At 45.1% G+C, this 21,351-nt stretch overlaps 1 protein-coding gene across 1 annotated transcript in view; it reads left to right on the forward strand.

Moving 5' to 3' along the window:
* CACNA1G (calcium voltage-gated channel subunit alpha1 G) overlaps window positions 1-21,351 on the forward strand; it is a 148,631-nt gene that overhangs the window by 75,253 nt on the left and 52,027 nt on the right. The window contains exons 15-19 of the mRNA XM_075071823.1: window positions 109-293; window positions 514-945; window positions 10,212-10,312; window positions 12,744-12,867; window positions 20,357-20,425. Of these exons, the coding sequence (XP_074927924.1) occupies window positions 109-293; window positions 514-945; window positions 10,212-10,312; window positions 12,744-12,867; window positions 20,357-20,425 (911 nt within the window). The remainder of the gene's footprint in view (window positions 1-108; window positions 294-513; window positions 946-10,211; window positions 10,313-12,743; window positions 12,868-20,356; window positions 20,426-21,351) is intronic.

The raw sequence follows: 21,351 nt of genomic DNA on the forward strand, positions 1-21,351 counted from the left end.
GTCCTCTGTCACCCTGATTTTGGATGCAACCTGAAAGGTGATGGAGAATGATGGGTTATTGCATGTTCCTATAGCTGCAGTATCTTAAAAACTCCTTGTTTCTTCCAGTGATGGTACTGAGCGACCTCCCAGAGCTGAAGAAGAGTCTGACCCCACCTCTGATCATCCACACAGCTGCCACCCCAATGCCAATGCCAAAAAATGCCGTGTTCGGAGATGCAACTCGGGGCTATGAATCTCGCAGGGCCAGCAGTGTCTCCATGGATCCCAATGCCTATGAACTCAAATCACCAGTATGCAGCTCATCTTCTTGATCACACTTTGTGGCTGCTTTGTTTCTGTTTGGTTTGTGCGGCTGTTTCCAGCTGTGTGGGCGGGCTGTTTATCTGTCAGTCTAAGTGTTTATACTGTGCTCGCTGCCTTGGTATCTCTAGGCCTACCTATTGGGAACAAGCATGAGATGGTGGCAGTGATGCTGGGTTGACTCTTTCCATGTTCTTGTCCCTTCCTCAGTCCAGCATACAGAGCTCCCCCCACAGCCCTTGGAGTGCAGCCAGCAGCTGGAATAGTCGCCGGTCAAGCTGGAATAGCCTGGGACGGGCTCCCAGCCTGAAACGCCGGAGCCAGAGTGGGGAGCGCAAGTCCCTCTTGTCTGGGAATGGGAAGGAGAGTTCAGAGGAAGGGGAAAGCTCAGACGAGGAAAGGTCCAGCCGTGCTGGGAGCGTTAATGGCTCTTTACCTCACCGCATGGCGTCACTGGAAACTAAAGGCTCGTTCGATCTCCAAGATACCTTGCAGGTGCCTTCCCTGTACCGAACCAGCAGCATGCACAGCAGCCGGACCGCTGCATCAGAGCATCAAGACTGCAATGGGAAATCCTCCCCAGGAGCCTTGTTACAGCAGCTCCAGTTGGATGACGATGATGGTGATGATGAAGGCAACCTGGTAAGACAAAGCAACAGTCAGTGGCTGCTGCAGCTTCTTGGCTTTCCTGTGTTTAACTGACACCCGTTCCCTTAGCAGAACAACGCTGTGAGCGCCGAGCCGTCTCTGCTGCGCTCTAGCAGCAGGCTTAAGAACACCGTGTAAATCACACGTAAAAGCCACAGGGGGTCCATGGGTTATGAGAGCCCATCTCGTCTGGGACAGGTTAAATGCTATTGTGATGTTTAATGCTGCACTGCCAAGGGCTGTGGGGTTGTGCTTCAAGCTGAAGTAATCTTGGGGTATCTGTGTGGTGATATTGAGCCCTCTGGGGAATAAGGACGGGCTCCTCTTACGTCTTCGCTATTATTGATTTAGCACTGTGTTATTTAGCACCATGGGTGTGCCCTGTGCATTACATGTGGACAAGCCATAGTCCCTCCCAGAGGCACTGACTTTCTGAGTTCCCGGGGAGGTGCTTGACTCCTATTCTGCCCCAGACCGCTCCACCCCTTCCCCCAAACCCCTGCCCCTGCCTTTTCCCACCCCTGCTCCGCCTCACCTCTTCCTGCCCCGTTCTGCCTCCTCACTCTCAGTGCCTCCTGCATGCTGCTGAACAGCTGACCACCAGCGGGCCGGAGGCTCTGGAGGGGAGGTGGAGGAGCTGATCGATGGGGCTGCCGGGGGGTGCTGAGCACCCACTTTTTTTTCCAGTGGGCACTCCAGCGCCGGAGTACCCACGGAGTCGGCGCCTATGTTCCCTCCCCTGGAGATTTCTCCACCTAGGGTTCACTGCAGCCCTGGCTGGATCACACATTTTCCACTCCTGCTGTTACACAAGAGACCTCAACCCATTATCAGCCTGCACAGGCACAAGTGCTGATTCTGGATGCATAACCTGTGTCCCTCAAAGGGACTGAGCCCCCAAGGCCTATCAATTTGCAGCAGGTGGCGTTGGGTGGGGTGTGGGGGAGGGTGAAGGTTACAAAACGAGACTTAGGCTTTGCCGCAGGAGGCACAAGTAAATGTATTTGAAAGGAGCCCCAGACCACCTTAGCTCTTGGACCTGAGCATGGTGCCCATTCTGTTGTTAGCGCTTTAGATGTACTTTGTAGGGGATCATGCAAAGCTTTTCTTTGATGTCGTTCACACCTTTCTACCCCCTGCCTTCCCCCGCCATCCCAACTTTTGCTTTCAGTTTTGAGTTAGGATGAGTGCCAAAATCTTAAAGCAAACTCAGTGAAACCACCAAGTTCCAACTGGTTCAATGTTGGAGCAGTGAGAACCTCAAATCTCACATGCTTTCTCTGCAGAACCATAAATGGCAACATACAGGAGAGAGGGCTGATGTGGTCCATCTGGGACGTGCAGCTGTGTTTGGAAGACTGTGTCAAGTAACACTTGGCTAGTCTGTGTAGGCGCATGGAATGCAGGTCGGGGTGGGACAGGGGAGGAGACCAGGCTATAATGAAGAGCCATTAATCCAATATGTCTGTCTCTTTCAGAGGTCTGAGAAGTGCCATTTAGAAAATGTTCGCTAAAAGCATGGCAGGGGGAGAAAATCAGCAGTAATTTTGCACTGATTAGAGATGTGAGGTGGTTAAGAGGCATTTCCCGTTTTTACATTTTCCCTGGATCTGTGCTCTCAAATGAATGTGTGTAATTTGCAATGTGACGCTGTGCCCAATTTGTGTAAATGCCAGAGCAGTTTCAACGTTAGAGGCACTGCAACCGCACTAGAGATGTGTCTAAATACAAGGAACCAAACTGAGAGCTGTCATCCACCCTGTCCAGCCCTTTAAGGAAAATCAGGGGTGGAGATTAACACCAAACTTGGCCTCCAGGCAATAAGGAACATAGAATGTGACTTATCAAATAAAAACCTGCAGACCACCTTCCCCTTGTATCTTGGTACAGGAGGTCTCCTGGAACTTTATCTCCCTGTGCGTACAAGTGTAAATGTGACACGAACATCTCATTTTATTGAGATCTTTCTCTCATTCATCCCTGACCTTTTTCTGTTATGTTAGCAAAACCTGCATGGGGACCTTGCAAAGGCTAACAAGACCTTGAAACATCTTCCATAAGATACAGCAGGAGAATTTCACTCCCTATCTGGAGAGCTACAAACAGGATGAGACAATAACATGTGACAGCAAATTGCTAATAAAGGGAGAGTCTAAAAATGTATACAGCTCACCCAAGGGTCTAGACTTATTCTGAGTCGTGAGCCTGCCCTAGCTCTCGGACGGCCAGCTTGACAACTAGCTAAAATCAAACTCTAGGCAGATAGCAATTGACACTACAGCAGCAAAATCTGATGATCTTTAGGATAATGGTCTCCACGTTCTTGTCACAGACTGATGACCATAAAAGACTCACCAGTCCTGCTCCCCTTCAGTTTGATGGGAGCAGGACTGGGGACTATGGTGCGGGGGGCGGGGGGGTGTACTCCAACCCGTGCTGAACAAGAAAAGGCTTAAACTCCATTCATTCTCCTGGAAAGAAAAGCGCAGCCTGTAGGGACTGCATCAGGCTAGGAGTGAGGAGCTATAGCCTACTGGGCAGATGGACAGTGTTGCTGACTGCTGTGCCTTGTGAACTAGGAATCGTGAAAAGCCGGAGGTTTCTCATGGGGTGGAATGCTTCCTGGAAGGAGGAGAGGACTGAAGGCTGAGGAAAGGCCCTGGCCTCCTTTCTCCTTCACTCCCCTGGCAAGGAGAGGACTGGGGCTGTGGGGACATCCTGCCAATAAGGGAGGATTTGTTTTCTTTATTTGACCTAACCATCACACAAGATTGTGTGGGATTAATTGCTGAACCAGGAGGAAGCCGGGGTTGTGGGGGGAGCTTCTTGGTCTGTGGTGTGTGTTAGGCCTGTCTACGCTAGGAAATTAGGTTGGTATAGCTACATTACTGTGAAGTGTTAAAAATCCACACCCCTGAACAATGCATTTCAACCAGTGTAAGCCCTGGTGTAGACAGCGCTAGGTTGACAGGAGAATTCTCCCATTGATCTAGCTACCGCCTCCTGCGGAGGTGGATTACCTTCTCTGACAGGAGACGCCATCCCATCGGTGTAGCTAGTGTCTTCACTGAAGTGCTACAGCAACACAGCTGCAGTGTTTTAAGTGTAGACAAGCCCTTAGTCTGCTTAGACCAGCGAGCCCAATACATGGGGCAGTGACTCCTGTTACTGTCCCAGAAAGGAGATAAATAGGTGTTAGCCATCCATATTTGGACAGAAAAAGGCAGGCACCTGAAATGCTGTAAATTGTCAGTTGTAAATTGACTGGACCTGGAAAATGCAGCACAGCACAAACACTGGCTAGTCTACCTTAGTGAACATTTAAGATGCAATGAGCAACCATCATGGGTCTGAAATAGGCATCATTCTCCATTATAGTGTTTGTCTGGGCAAGTGTCTATGAACAGTAATTATTGGAGAAGCAGCTGGGGCAACACTGAGACTATGAAAGCAGCAGGTTGAGGAAATATCTTATTACATTTCATTGGTATTGGAGAATGAAAATGGAACTTTGAGAATGTTAATGGATGCTAAAGACGACCATAACTGCGAAGTACATACTGACGAGAAACATAGGTTCTTTTGACCAAGATATGGTTGCCTAGCCACAAATCTCCTTTTTTAAAATATACTTATTCCACTCTGTCTCAGATGTGGACTCTCAGGCTATAATTTTAACTGATTGCTTTAACCTGGTTCTTAACCTCCTAGAAGGGCTGCAAACCACTTTGGTCACCCTTGAGATGGAATTTCTAAGAAAAGGGCCTGTAATTATTCTCAGAAGTATCATTATTAAAATTATCAAAAGATCATGATCTCATTGCTAGCTGGAGACATTTTATCCTCTGGCTCAAGGCCAGATTTCTTTCCCACTTACCTGAACCAAACACGTAAGTGGCGCATCAGAACATACTGTGTGCAGTATCTCGGAGTTTGCATCCTGCAGCTTGTAAATTGGTAACTGACAGCAATCTTGGAATGAATTTCTGACTCAGATTATGTACTGCATCATTAAAGCTGAGATTTTTAAAGACTGTAGTCTTCTCCGCTTTCCATGGACACAGTATAAATATTTACGGTAAACAGACTAAAGTCCCTGTAGTAATGCTCTAAGATCTGGGTTTGCTCTGGTGTCCTTTGCCAGACTTCTCATCCCTATTTTATTCTGCTGTGCTATGCAGTGGATTGTTTGCTAGACCAGTGTCCTCCTGGTGTTTCAATGGTTCTGTTGGTAACAGTTTGTAAACCACTTGGTGCACTTTTGAGATGGAAAGTGCTATATTATGGTAAAATAAGGTTTGTGTTTCTTGGCTTGTCCTCATTGTGAGGGTTCTCCTGAATTCTTCCACAGATACCATGAGTTTTCTCCCTTTTTCTAACAAATAATGAAACAGTGGTTACTAGAAAATATTGTGTAGATTGAAGAATTCGTTCCCTCGGTATTTTGAGCTTCCTGATGTCACTTTTTGGGCTCTTTGCCCCCAATTTAACCTGGGTAGAAAAAGAGGAGATTTCAAGTTTTTTCCCAAAGAAAATAAACAAGCCAGACTCTTATTTAGATCAATGTGATCCTAGAGGACTAAACGTGCCTTTATGGAGCGACACCCCAAAAGTTGTCCTTATTGGATGTACTTGATATATTCTGCCCTGAACTAAAAACCAGAACAAGGGCCAGATTCTGATCTCCCCGGGCCCACTTTACATTGGTGTCACTCTATTGATGTCAGTGAATTCCCACCCAACAAACACTGGTGTAAGTGAGACCAGGATCAGGCCCATTAACTCTTCTTCACACAATAAAATCAAGGGACAAAATTCTGCTCTGGGTTGCACAGGTGTAAATCTGGAGGAACTCCACTGAAATAATGGCCCAATACAAAATCTGGATTTGTACAGGGTGTAACTGCAATCAGACTCTGATCTGTGATCTTTGGCGTTCATATATGCTGGTCTAGTTTTTTGTTTCTCTCTCTCTCTCACTCAGAGTGAAATTTCCACATTCTGCAAAAGGTCCATTGTAATGTAGAACCAAGCTAGTGAGAAATAGGAGCAGAAAGAGGGGAAGCTACGTAGTCTCAAACCAAAAGACTCTTCAAACACAATCCCCCATATGCAAAGTGAGAAGAATTCTGTTTGTGCTTTTTCATCTGCTTTGCACTAGTTTTGTAACAAGCAGATCAACAATCAGGGAATCATCTATTTTATTATCTCAATCTTCCCCCGCTCAGTGTTTGGAATGAAATAATCCAGTCCTGAGATTCATAATACATCTTCTAGTTTGCATTCTGTTGACTTGTTAAGCATGGATGGTTTATTAGCAGATTTTTTTTCCCTATAATAAAAAATTTATAGATCAATGTCTCTTTATGACTCCAAGACGTGTATCAGTCATCTTTTAATGTCAGCATTCTTCCCTTCTGCCCTCAGAAGCACATTAATAATATCCGAAATTCCTAACCAGGAAACTATTTTTCAATAGATCTCATTAATGTAGTCTCTAAAGGGTTCTCGGTTCCCCCTTTGATGTTTGAACATAACACTGGTTAATATCAGTGGGAGTTATGCACGTGTTTTGTCCACTGGCTAGACCCCTGGGGCATGTCTCTCTTTGTCAGCTGGGTAGAGCATTGAGCACAGAGGGAGTCTAGCTTCAATAGGCCAGCAAGCTCATGCCCATAACATTCTGTCTAAAGGAGCAACTGAATTAAAGGGTTGTTGGTTGTTGTTTTTTCTTCTTTTTCTCCCACATCTTTATTCATCCTGGCCAGGTGTGTCTTATGAACAAATAGATGTGATTTAAATAACATAATTGCTATATCTCTTTGAACATAATGCAAACTCCAGCAGCAATCAGGCTGATTGTAAGCAATGCTGTGTATCTGGACTTTGCAGAGAAAGCATTTGATGGGGGTCGGCTGGAAATACTCATTTTTTTTATTTCACAGAGATTTGGATGTGGCTCAGATAATCATGGGCCAAACTGTGCTCTGTTACACTGGTGTAAATCTGGAGTAACTCCTGTGACTCCAGATTTACATGGCTATAACAGAGACCAGAACTTGGCCTTGTATAAGGAAGCCAAAGCTTCAGAAATGACTGATGGATCCATGTCCCAAGCCTTTCCCATACATGTTGAATAGAGGGACAGGATGGAAGTTCACTTTTCCCCTTTATTATCTGATGTAGCCTTTGAACTACTGGCTGCAACAATTAGACAAAATCCAAAATATCTTTGGCATTAAAACTGGACGAAAGGAACACAAAGAGGCATTCTGTGCTGCTGACGCATTCCCATTCACTTCAGATCCCCAAGATAAATACCAGAAATGCTTTGAATAATAGATCCTTTTGGAACCCGCCCAGCATACAGAATTAACTGGACCAAGTCACAGCTCTTACGACGTGCTCAAGGGCTAGGGTAGCTATCAGGGTTTTATCTAGAACTTCATAAGGTGGCTTTCGTTTTCAAAAGGTTTCAGTTTGTCACCAAGCATTTTCATTAAAACGGACACTGTACTAGCTATTACCAGTTGCTAATGAGACTCCTGGCTGAGTGCATATAAGCACAGAACGCATTTCACCCATTCCACTCAATTACACTGACAGCTCTAGTTTTTACAGTCCAAACCAGCTCAAACTGCTAATTGCTCAGCTCCTAGCGGGAATGTGCAGGCTTGTGCTTAAACTCTCTCATTTTATGCACTCCCAAGGTGCCTGTTTTGACCAGCAATCTATTGGGTAGGGCACCAGACTTGGAAATCAAGTATCACAGGTTCAGCCACTACTCTGCTGTGTGACCACAAGCAAGGCCCTGCACCTCTCTGTGCCTATTTTACAAATGAAGATAAAGACATTGATCTTCTCTGTGGAAAAAAGTGCCATTGGGCTTGATCCAAAGCCCATTAAAGTCAATCGAATAATTCCTATCGACTTCTTGTGCTTTTGAACATGTCCCTGTAAGAGCTATGTGGTGGCATTATCCAATATTAAAAAGATGAAATCGGAGGGGTTGGGGGGAGTATACAATCAGGATATGGGAAATCAAGGGATAGATGGATTATTTAGTCAGGGCAAATTGTTTCAAGTTATTTGTCATGTGAAGGCAAGACTGTAACCTTGAAAGTGATCCTCATTTTTACATCAGACCCATGATGAAAACTTGAGCCTTACAATTCACTGACACCCTATGTGCCATTTGATTGTCCTTTTGGTGCTTGGAGGTGCTGGATGGATCCTCTGCATGCAGTGTGAAAAATTCTGCTTCTGTTTCACCCCATGCAACTCTATTGGCATCAGTAGGTTTGCAAGCAGTGGGTGTGTGCTATTTGGTCCCATATGTCGATATCAACTACAGCTCAAACAATAAGAAGTTTGAGGTAGTTCAGTAAAGCTATAAATATTGATGTATTGCCTAGCAATTGGGATAATAATGGATGTATAAATCCAACAGTTAATTGATTGATTATAGATGATAATCTGGTAAAAGTTTACCTTCAGAATGTAGTGGATTTCCAACTAAAGGCAATATCTGAAGTCTGAAATTCTAGTGTGTTGGAGGAAGATGGGTAGAACCTGTGGCTAGTTTTGTTTTGAGGAAATCAGGTTTTAGTTTTGCAAAATCAGACCCAAGCCCTGGTGATTTTTGCCCATTCCCTCTTTGTCTGACCCCCTCCTAATGCATGTGTATGTGTGTGTTTGCGGGAGGGAGGGTGTTCAGATAAATGGCTCTGCTTTAGACCTCTCCCTGGTTGGAGATTCATTGAGGACTAGATTGTGATACCCTTATTGACGTCCAGTAAGACTTTGCTGCACAAGTAACCCCATTGATTTCAAAAAGTTGGCACATGTTCTAAGCTAGTATTCAGTGCAAGTTAGGGTACCTGAGGGGTAGGCACATTGCCGCATAGTTTATGGTATTGCGGAAAGAACAAATCTAATATCAGATACAGCTGTACTCTATGGGCCTCACCCAAAGTCCATTGAAGTTGATAGAAAGATTCCTGTTGACTCTAACAGAATTTGGATCAAAGCCCTAAAATCTGCCATCCTGTCTTTAGCCACCGTGGTGTAAGTAATCTATTAAAATGGTAAGGCAGGTGCACACTTGACATTCTGTTAATGGACCAAAGTGGAAATCACTGGAGACTCCTCCAATATCACAGTGGTGCACAAATATGTGACTCAGTCATAAAGTTCAAGGCAGGAATGAACCAGATCATCTAGCCTGCGCTCTTGTATATCACAGGCCTCTGTGCACCACCCAGTCACCGGCACACCAAGTCCAACAGCCAGAATTAGACCCAGGTGCCACAGACACAGGAGTCCACAAGTGGTATGCAAACGTCTGACCCTCTCCCCTTTTTACTGGCTCTAACAGAAGCCCTACATGTGCCTTTTTTACTCAGAAATAAACCTCGGAAAATTTGGGCAAACATCTGTTAAGTATCCAGAATGTCTGAGGCTGACCTCAGAGCAGGGATTTTAACCAATATACTTGTCCTGTTAGTGTATTCATGATGCTATAAAAATAAAGGTAACAGAGTTTTCAGAGGTTTAGAGAGTCCTGTCACTAATCAGCACAGACCTGGGCTCTGCTGCACTAAGCCCCAGTTTTTGCTGGCAGTGCCATGCACACTTGGGGCTTTGCTTTTTTTCAGCTCATAATCAGCTGCTTTGCTGAATGGTGAGTGACATTTCTGCTATGGGAAAAAATGTGACATCTTAGCTTTGTGACTGACTAGGTGTGGAAGACCCTTTTTTAAAAAACAACGTTCTCTGCTTTTTTCTTTATGATAACTTTTAAAATGTCGTCTCCATGTTAGCATGGTGCCTGTGAGCAGATACCATGCGCAGCAGTGCCTGTCCATGCAGTAGATTTCCTTAAATTTATGGCCTCCCACTTCCTTTACACAGCTGTGCTTAAGACATTTCTGTAAGTGTAGTTGCTTGCATGTTCTCTTAGGTATCATCAATCTATCCCTGAGGTGCACAGCAGGGCATGTGTATCCATGTTGTCAATTTCATTATTTTAGTCTTGTATTACACACAAGAAATGTCATTCAGAAATGACCCCGGCTCGCAGGCCTGCAGTGCTGCCATATAATTTCCAGGTTGACAGGGAGGAGGAGAAATTAAAGCATCACAAGGGTTTCATGCTTGGCTGTTTGCTTTGTCTGGGTTTCACTCCATGGCTGATGCTTGCTGTAGTTGCTCAGAATAACTGATTACAACTCACTGTTCAGTTGTCATTTTTCTTTTAGAGCAAAAGTGAACGTATGAAGGCTTGGATAAGGGCACACCTACCTTCCTGGTGCAAAGAAAGGGATTCCTGGTCTATCTACATCTTTGCTCCTCACTCTAAGTAAGGCAACTTCCATAATAATGTGATAGCTATGGGTAGAATTGAATAAAAGTGTTACAGCGGATCACTCTGTCCCAGTACCATGAAGATTAGAGCCTTCATTGTATGCCAGCCTGCCCATCTCCCAGTCGGTACATCAAGGATGGTAAAGCCCACAGTGCTCTCTAAGTCTTGGAGACAGATTCTTTCCCCTGCTCCACTCCTTATGTACCACTCCATTGACATATAGGAGCCATACGGGTTGCTGCAACTGGCTGGGGAGCATTCCCCTGGTGCAGATAAATTGTAGGATTGCTGTAAGATCTAGTGTAAGGATGGGCTGTGGGCAGATCATGGGCACATAGGTGTGGGCTCTTAGCTTATAATATCTTTGGGATCAGGGGCTGCACTGTGGCTCATAGCCAGCCAAGGGAGCAGCCCCTCTCTGCTTTAACTTACACCAGGATCAGGTACAGCTCCCAGAAGAGCCCACAATACGGAGGGTGAAAAGGTGGTTTAAAGCCATCTTGGCCCTCACCCATGCCCTGTGCCTCCTGGAGGTGCGGCACAGAATCTGAGCCCCTTTTTATTCACCCGAGGTACCTGAGGAACGCTGCCTCCTCCCTTAGGATAGGTGGTGCTTTGGTCCTAAGGACTTGTGGACACCAGCTGTCACCCCCATATCAACAGACAGGTCCCAGACATTGCTTCATGTACACTCGCTGTCCATTTAAGAAAGAGCGCAGAACCCAATGAGAGCCTTTGCCCTGGTGGAGGTGAGTATCAGGGCAAGCCAGGCTGCTCCAGGCTGGGAAAGCTATGACCTAAAGGTCAAGGGGTCAGAATAGCTGCTGGAGGTAGCAGCAACCAATTGTTTCCCCAGTAGTCTGTGATGGTGGTCAGCAATGGTGTGTAACTTACAGTCCCCTTCACACACATTCTTGTTGAACTACTCCTACCCATTCTACCAATGTCTGAGTGACTTCACCAAACACTGCAAAGGGGGGGGGTGTTCAGTTAAGCTGGGAACCACTTAATTGATCCCCTTCTTCCAGCTCCTCAGTGTGTAGTGAGGATTGTGGGTGTAAGTAGCTCCAGGGGAGTCTAACTTAGTATAAAGGAATTGAAGCTAAATTGCACATTACTCTTAAATCTGGCCCTGTGAGTCTATGGAAGTCTGTAAGAGGCTGGCAGTGCTTGCTGGGAACACCTCACCCTCTTAGCAGATGTTGAGCCTGCTGGCAGAGTTAAGGTGGTCCTGGTTGACTCACTGGGGCAGGCAACTGGTTACTCCACCCTGATGGAGTATTGGTTGCTCTGTTCCATGATGCTGCCAGCAGGAGCCCTCTGGGAGGTGGGAGGATCTAGGCTGTGGGCTGAGAAGTCCTAAGGGAGGAACCCCAGGCACAGCATGCTTGAGAGAGAAGGCTTGAACAGATCTTTCTTATGCTGCTGTTAATTTCTTTGTTAATAAAGCCAAGCACCCAGGGAATGGGTGAGCTTTTGACTTTACATAGTAGGTGGGGAAAACACCTGGGTACACAGTGGCTAAGTACATCCAATGGTATCTACATTGGTGTCACACGTGCGTTGGGGGGACCAAAAGAAAGTATTACACCAACTTAGACTCCTCTAGACTTAGAGTTGCCTCTGAATTTGGTCCTTTGTGTTCCCTTTCTCCCATCCCCCAGTCGCACTCCTCCAGGAAAGGCCTGTTGCTTACATAAAGGAGCAAGAGTCCTTTGTTCTTTCCAAGGGGCAGCTGCTAGATGGCTATCTGGAATCAGTGCCCTGATACACGTTCATGCAGCAATGTCATGGCTTGTCCTAGGGGACGCCTTGCGTTTTTAAGCTGGAGGGCCCAAAGCAGCATTACAGTTCATTCATACAATGATTACACAGACTTTTAGAAACAGTCTTTGGGAAATGTAATACCATGTTATAAATCCTGTATCAATGTGCAGCCATCTGTCATGCTAAATAGTTCTTGTTCCTTTGTTCAGCATAGCATTCTTTAGCCTAGCACACTCAAACTGGGTTATTTTCTAGCTAGAGATGGAGCTAAACTAGAACCTTGAATCCAAATGTGTCTTTGACACTAGGGGTAAAGGAGAGCTTGAAATCTGAACCTGGCAATAGGTGTAAGTTGCAAGTGGCTGCTCTGTTTACAGTGAACCAAACCCCAAATCCAACCAGGCACCCCTATACTTTGTGGTGTTTGCAAACTGTGTTCAAATTTTGTGGCTTGCACCCTTTTCTGTTTATACTGAGAAAAATTTGCTAACACATGGCCACCCTAGAGGAAGAGTCGGGAGTCAGCAATGCATCTGCTTTTCAAGCTGACTGTTCAGTTCTCACTCTGTGCATAAGGTTGATGCTTTGACAGAAGTGTTTCAGACCAGTTAGGTGTTAACAGCTCATTATATGTCTTTTTTTTTCCTTTTCTGGGCAGATTCCGTCTGATGTGCAATAAAATCATCTCTCACAAGATGTTTGATCACATCGTCTTGGTTATTATTTTCCTGAACTGCATTACCATTGCCATGGAACGGCCAAAAATTGAGCCCCATAGTGCTGTGAGTATCGGAGTTGTGCTACAGGTTAATGATTTCCTGAACTCTCTGCTGTCATATTCATTGGGAAGCCACCAAAACTCAAGCCACGCTGGACTGTATCTCCCTCTCTGCTCTTGACTTCATACTACTGAGAAAGAGGAGGCCAGATCCTCAGCTGGCCTCCTCGTTCTCAGTAGTATGAGAAAGAGTATCCTCGTCTCTGCACAGCTATAGTGAAGTCAGTCAAGTCTACGCTGATTTATACCAGCTGACAAACTGGCCCTGAATTCCAGCTCAGGAGTCAGATCTTTCGGGGCCATGCGGCTGCTTTCTGCAGCACTGATACAGTGCTCGGACCACAAACCCTGTCTAGCTGGCCCAGAGAGGATCCACCAGTGAGAGATGAGCATGCAGTGGTATAGAGCCGACATAGGGGCTACATACCATCCACCCTCCCTGCTGCTGGCAGTGTGTGGGACATGCATATGGCTAGCTAAAAGGGAGCACCACACGTAGGGACGCCCCCTGCACTTCCCTGGTCTTGCAGTATGTTTTAGTCCTTTGTGATCATTACAGGCCAGCGTAAGTAAGGGCAGCCCTCAGGCTCTGACACCGCACAAAGGAAACAGTCACGCACAGAGCATCACCAGCATCAGGGCAGTGCATGGGAGGGCTTTAAGCCATCTCTGCATGCTGCTCGTCCCTTGTGCTCTGAACATATGGCTGCGTCCAGGGATCTGGCCCCAGCTGTTTATAATTTGCCATTCATGGTTTATTTAAAATAAAATCGATCCTGCCTATGTGGTATTAACTTCAGCAATAAACGGACCTTTACAGCACATGCTGAAGTGGATTTTCCATGATGCTGCCAACAGACAGGGATTCTTTCAGGCATTTAATCCTCTGCCCTCACCAAAGTTTCTTTCGTCTGATTCTGAAACTTACTAGACCAGCACTCGTGTGCTGGGAAAGACATCAAGGCTTCCACTTTTAATATCCCATCTCCCCAGGCACAGTCAGACTGTTTTAATACATGATATAACCAGGACATCTGTCTCCATTTTCTTCTCTGATAAACATTCAAACACTTTTACTCTCTCAGCGCAATGTTAGCTCTTTCCATCTGTTCTGCATCGGCGTATGGGTGGTGGGAAGGGATGGGGGAAGCTGTTCATTTTGTACTTTTCTGGCCTCTTTGTCGATCATCTTTGTTGTGATATAAGCAAATTGAATGGATACAAGCACTGTAATTCCATTTCCCCGAACCATTTGTTTTAATAAATTGCATAATGATTTTTCAAACCAGACCATCATAACATCAACTCCTATCAGTCAGATGGGCAGAATCATCCACTTGCTCTTTTATTTCTGTATTGATTGCAGCTGAGAGATACACTAGGCTGCTTCTGACATATTGCAAAAGACTGTTCATATTGCAACAATATATATCCCTGTTCCCTCAGTGCATGAGTACCTTGCTGTTTATTGTTTGTGGATCTTTAGGCTGAGATCTTAAAACTAAGGATCTTTGTGCTCTTCGTGTACATTAAAGATCCCCTTGGCACCACTCCTCAGAGAATAAGCATGCCCCAATCTCCTTAAGCCAAATTTCTGTCCTTCACTGTTGTGCAGTAAGTGACTGTCCTCCACCCCAGAGATGGCTGCATTTCATTGCATGTACACGGTAGCAAAGTGCTTTGGAGTCTTTCTATATAAATGTAAACTCTCATTATCATTTTGTCATCTGTCAATATGTGAGTCCAGTGGGTTTTCTGAGGATAGAGCTGGGGAAAGGCACTGGGTTGGTAGCCCTGGATAGTGAAGCCTCTGTATCCACAGAATATGTACAGCATGGATAGTAGCTCCAATGCAGACTTCCTCACAGTTCCCCAGCCCTGCCCGGGAGGGGCCCACCATTAGGGTGAGTGGTGATTAGTCTTCACAACCCATTCAGTACTTGACCTCGTCTGAGTCTTGCAATGTTGCCAGTTAATGCCGGGGTGGTGGTGGCTTTTGTGATCCATTGGGAACTGGAATTTAGCCACCAACCAGCCAGCAGATGGAAACAACTCTTAGGGCTGGTCTATACTGGGGGGGGAATCAATCTAAGATACGCAACTTTAGCTACGCAGAGTATCTTAGTTCGACTTACCTGGCTGTCCTCACGAGTCGACCGCCGCGGCTCCCCCGTCAATGCTGCTTACTCCTCCTGCCAAGGTGGAGTATGGGCATCAATCCGCGGATCAATTTATCGCATCTAGACAAGAGGCGATAAATCGATCCCCGATAAATCGATTACTACCCGCCGATCCAGCGAGTAGTATAGACATACTCCAAGTCACTTCCAGCCTGGGCTGGATCCAAAACAATGAACTTAGATGGGGAAGCATGACCTATTTGGGGGCACAATGTTATGACAAAGGTTCTAGCATGCCACAGAAGGCTCAAGGAGCTCAATCTATTTAGTTTAACAAACAGAATGTTAAGGGGTGACTTGATCACAATTTATAAGTACCTAGATGGGGAACAAATATTTGATAATGGGCCCTTTAATCCAGGAGACAAAGGTATAAACACGATCCAATGGCTGGAAGTTGAAGCGAGACAAATTCAGACTGGAAATGGTGTACATTTTTACAGAGGGTTGTTAGCCATTAGAACAGTTTACCAATGGTCATAGTGGATTCTCCTCCATCACTTGCATTCTTTAAATCAAGATTGGCTTTGTTTCTAAACATTCTTCTGTAGGAATTCTGGGGAGGAAGTTCTATGGCTAGTGTCATACGGGAGGTCTGATAAGGTTATCACAGTGGTCCTTCCTGGCCTTGGTCCTTATGAATGAGGCCTATAGCATGGAGCAGGGTTCCTGCAGATTAGGATTCTGTTTTCACCAGACCATGATATTTTTCCACACACACCTGCCAGTTAATGATACAGGCTTGTCATTCAGGCTGGGTGTTTTCAAAGTTTTGTTTTACAAGGTTTGGATCAACAAAAATACCCTTTTAGTGAGAGTCCATTGATGCTGCTCTCTGTTAACTCACTTTTTTTTTAAATGAATTTGACATGGCAAATTTGGATGCTGCCTGAGCTTATTTTGAGCTCCCAGCCATTGTTTAACTTACAGATGCCTTTTTTCTACTTCTGTTCCCCATTAGACATCGTCAGGCAGGCTGCTTGGACATCTGCTGCACATGTAAAAGACTAGCTTGGGTGGGATGGGCATGCTGCTCATTTGAGCTCGCTCTCTGAGTGCAGGAACAGATGAACTGCTCTGGATGCCAGCTCCCTCCCCAGCTAGTCCACTGGGGGAAGTTGTCCTGGCATTTCACATTGATGACTCCTAGTGACATTAGAGGGTTTCATGAAGCTGATGGAGGCAGAGATTTTCCAAAGGTGGTGACAGGATTTGGAGGCCCTGTTCCCATTGAAATGAATGGGAACTGGGAGTCTGTTTCCTCTAGGCAGCTTTGGAAATCCTGTTGTAGCTCTTGATATTGTGGAGGCTCTTAGAAAGCTAGAGCAAAGGACTTCTTTGCTGTCCCAACTTTCTTTGGAGGTATTGAATGGTGCTGTCTGGACACACTTACTGAATATTGCAGAAATAGGGCCAGGTCCTCAGCTGGTGTAAATCAGTATAACTCCATTGAAGTTATAGCAGCTGAGAATCTGGCCCACACGTTTGGGAGCTTCCTTTACATTCTGAATGGCTCTTTGGTCCCATATTGGGTCCCCTTAGAGCCCTGTCCAGAAAGCCTTGCACAGAATGGTATTTTATTTACATGGATGTTCAGGAAAGGCTGGTGTGTGATGTTTTTTGGTTTGTTTGTTTTTTGTGGTGACCTGGATCCACATGCAAATAAGGACATTCGTTATCTACTCCGTGCTATTTGTTGTTCTCCAGTTTAAAAGCCATTTGAACTGGGCCTCTGGGACATTGCACCAGTCAAGGTGCGGGACGGCCCTGGGTGAGAACAGGTGTGGGAGCAACAAAGATGGGGAGGAAAGACGGGGTCTCTAGTGCTGTTTTAAAAGGTAGAAGTGAGAGGATTGGGTGGGAGCCTGAGTTGGAGGAGCTCAAGGTGTGGCATTGAGGAGGACAATGGTGCTGCCAGTGGTGAGGGAGGGTGAGGCACCCTGGTCTTGCCAGGACATGGAGGAGATTTCTGAGATGTGGAAGTGGCCAGAGGGAAGAGAGCTCAGGGGCAGAGAGGCAGATGTGAGACCCATCAGCCTGGGGATGGTAACCATGGGAGCCAGTGAGGTCACCCTGGGATCAAGGTGAGCTGAGCAGAAGACAGAAAGCAGAAGGGGGGGACCTAAGGGAGGCACCGCAGGAGATGCAAGAGTGATGCAGGGCACGCAGCCCTGTTCCAGCTGACAGAGCTCTTGCCTGGAAACACAAATAGTTATTTTAGCTTCATTTGTTTCAAATAATTGTACTTTGCTTTCCAGAGCCATGGATTTTCTTACTGCCTAGAGCCAGTTCTCTCCCTGTCCCAGTTAGAGCCGGCCAGTCAGAGCAGGGGAGGCAGTCTCTCCACAGCAGACCTTCCTGTTCCGGAGAGTAGGGGATGCAGTGCATGGAGACTGCATTTCCAAATTGCTGCACACTTGCCAAAGAGAAGTGTAATATTCTGACATTTTTCTACCTGCTATTACCATTTCATCTGCACTGCCTAAAGCAGGTGCTTACCCGCTCCTGCAGATGCTCAGCCCCACTACACACTTGCCAACCTTTTGTGCAGCACTCTCTTGAAGACCAGGGATGTTTTCTATCATGGCTCATGTGGTCACAGCAGGGGTCTTTAAGACTTGATTAATTACAGACACCAGGATGGAAACAAGCTACTTAGTGATTCCTGTGTCACTCTCAGTAAATCATGGCCCGGCAAATGAGAGTTTCCATGGTGTTTTCTCGTCATTAAATTGCAGCTGGTTTTTAGAGAGCTGCATTTCTTAGAGAACTGCTCTTAGAGAACTGCTCTTTAGGGAGCAGTGGAAAAAAATCCAGGATCCCTAGTAATGTTACCATAATGTTACAGTGAGATGTTTTAGTCCCCGTGCGAGAGTGTGCACATGCGCGCGCGCATACACACACACTGTGTTTCTGTCTTACTTCCCCCACCCCCACCCCAACTCTCCATCTCACAGTACAAGCAATCAGAGACTGTATAGAGATTAGGGGAAAGTGTAATTTATTTAATGATCATCATTAAAAAGAAAGGTTTCTGCTGGTTATAGATAAGGAATTAGTCCACGACTCTCATCTATAATCACTAGCTGCTTACACAGAAGGAAAGCATGGTTTAGTGGTTAGACCATGGGACCAGGTTAGAGCATGGGAAAACTGCTGAGTTCTGTTCCCAGCTCTGTCGTGGTCTTGGGCAAGTGACTTAAACTCCTTGGGGGCAGATTCTCAGCTGGTATAAATGGCTGTAATTTCATTGACTTCAATGAAAACATGGAGACATTCCAGAAGACTGGAAAAGGGCAAATATTTTGCCCATATTAAAAAGGGAAATTAGGAAGACCTGGGGAACTACAGACCAGTCAGCTTAACTTCTGTACCTGGGAAGATAATGGAGCAAATAATTAAGAAATCAATTTGCAAACACCTAGAAGATAATGAGGCGATAAGCAACAGTGAGCATGGATTTGTCAAGAACAAATCATGTCAAACCAACCTGATAGCTTTCTTTGACAGGGTAACAAACCCTGTGGATAGCGGAGAAGTGGCAGATGTGGTATATCTTGACTTTAGTAAGGCTTTTGATACTGTCTTGCATGACCTCATAAGCAAACTAGGAAAATGCAACCTAGATGGAGCTACTATAAGATGAGTGCATAACTGGTTGGAAAATCGTTCCCAGAGAGTAGTTATCAGTGGTTCACAGTCATACTGGAAGGGCATAACGAGTGGGGTCCCGTAGGGATTGATTCTTGATCTGGTTCTATTCAATATCTTCATCAATGATTTAGATAATAAAATAGAGAGTACACTTATAAAGTTTGCGGACAATACCAAGCTGGGAGGGGCTGCAAGTGCTTTGGAGGATAGGATTAAAATTCAAAATGATCTGGACAAACTAGAGAAATGGTCTGAAGTAAATAAGATGAAATTCAGTAAGGACAAATGCAAAGTACTCCACATAGGAAGGAACAACCCGTTGCACACATACAAAATGGGAAATGATTGCCTAGGAAGGAGTACTGTGGAAAGGGATCTGGGGGTCATAGTGGATCACAAGCTAAATATGAGTCAACAGTGTAACGCTGTTGCAAAAAAAGCAAACATCATTCTGGGATGTATTAGCAGGAGTATTATAAGCAAGACATGAGAAGTAATTCTTCCACTCTACTCCATGCTGATTAGGCCTCAACTGGAATATTGTGTCCAGTTCTGGGTGCCATATTTCAGGAAAGATGTGGACAAATTAGAGAAAATCCAGAGAAGAGCAACAAAAATGATTAATGGTCTAGAAAGCATGGCCTGTGAGGGAAGATTGAAAAAATTGGGTTTGTTTAGTCTGTAGAAGAGAAGGCTGAGAGGGGACATGATATCAGTTTTCAAGTGCATAAAAGGTTGTTACAAGGAGAAGAGAGAAAATTGTTCTTCTTAACCTCTGAGGACAGGACAAGAAGCAATGAGCTTAAACTACAGCAAAGGCGGTTTAGGTTGGACACTAGGAAAAGCTTCCTAACTGTCAGAGTGGTTAAGCACTGGTATAAATTGCCTAGGGAGGTTGTGGAATCTCCATCACTGGGCATTTTTAAGAACAGGTTAGACAAACATCTGTCAGGGATGGTCTAGATAATACTTAGTCCTGCCTTGACTGCAGGGGTCTGGACTAGATGACCTCTCGAGGTCCCTTCCAGTTCTATGATTCTATAGCAGTTTACACCAGCTGAGGCATGATTTCTCTGTGCCTCAGATTGCCTTTCTGTATCGTGGGTATCCAACTTACTTTACCAGAATCATTAAGCCCCACAACAACAATGTGAAGTACTCTGAGATCCACAGGTGAAGGGTTGTGAGACACCCACTATGTATCATTCATAAGGAAACTCCTTACATCTGTCAAGCACCCCCATGCATCCCAGAGTACTTGGGACGAGTGAAGGAATGGTATAGAACTTGGGAAAGTGTGGAATGGCTAAAGGATACATGGAAAAGCTTTGAGAGACAGAGCATGTGAATTTCAATTATACCCTTCGCTTTTTTCCCCCATCACCTGTGGTGAAGCAAGCAGCATCCTATAGAGAAAGCTGGCAGCTGTCCATGGTACTGACATAGACAAAGGAACATCAGAAAAGAGATCTATAAACAAGTGAAGTGTTATCATGTAAATGTTTGGACATCTTCTTCAGGAGCAAACATTCCAAGACTTATTTCAGCATAAAATCAGGAGAACATTAAGCAACCACCCAAATATATAGCTCGAGAGAGAGGTTTGGAGAGCAGACTATAAAACCTTGTCTCTCATTTTCTTTTCTTTTTTTTTTATAGGAACGAATTTTCCTAACACTGTCCAACTACATCTTCACAGTAATCTTCCTGGCTGAGATGACAGTTAAGGTAAATGAAGCCAAAGCATAAGCCTGGCTCTGCTGCATTAGCACCATTTTATGACTTTGGATTTCTAAAACCCCTGTGCCCATTTTTCCAGAGACCATCATGTCTTAATCTGCTCTGCTACTTGGGAAGGAGGAGTGACCCAGTAAATACCAGGCACTTTATTCTTACTGCATTTTTCAGCACCGTCATTCCATTGAAATTATTCCTGATTTATAGCAATATAGACGAGATGAGAGGCCTAAAATCAGCAGTCCATCCCCTTTCAATATAGCACTTAAGCTCATGCTTTACTTCAGCCATGTGGGTAAATCTCATTGACTTCCATGATCTAAAGATAAGTTTATGCTTAAGTGCTTTGCTAAAGAGGCAGTGTGACCTAGTGGCTAATGTGCTGGACTGAAACTCAGGAGACTGGGATTATATTCCTATCTCTGGCTGCCATTGGCTTGTTGGATGACCTTGGGCACATCATTTCACCTCCCTGTGCCTCAGTTTTCACGTTTGTAAAATGTGGATAATGATGCTGATCCCCTTTGCGTAGTTCATTGAAATCTACTAATGAAAAATGCTGTATTAGAGCTGGTGGTAGTTGGTTGTTCTTTTATTAAATGTGTACTTAAATGCTTCTCTGAATTAAAGCCTGAATCAGGTCCAAAGATTGGCAAGACTTTTCCCTATGTGTCGCTCTCATATAATTCATAACATCTCAGAACTATTCCCCTCTCATTTGGAGACTTCCCCTGTGTTCTGTATTTGCAAATCTGGTGGACAGCAATAGCCTATAGTCAGGACCTCGAAACCACTTCTCTTTCCCAGTAACCCAAATAATCATGTGATCAAATCTTCTGTGCAACAGCTATACATTAATAGAATCACTTTTGCACAACTAGGTTTAGCTGCATTAAAAATACATCAGCTGTTAAGGG

Source organism: Chelonoidis abingdonii, chromosome 13, assembly GCF_003597395.2.
Source record: "Chelonoidis abingdonii isolate Lonesome George chromosome 13, CheloAbing_2.0, whole genome shotgun sequence".
Classification (NCBI taxonomy): domain Eukaryota; kingdom Metazoa; phylum Chordata; order Testudines; family Testudinidae; genus Chelonoidis; species Chelonoidis abingdonii.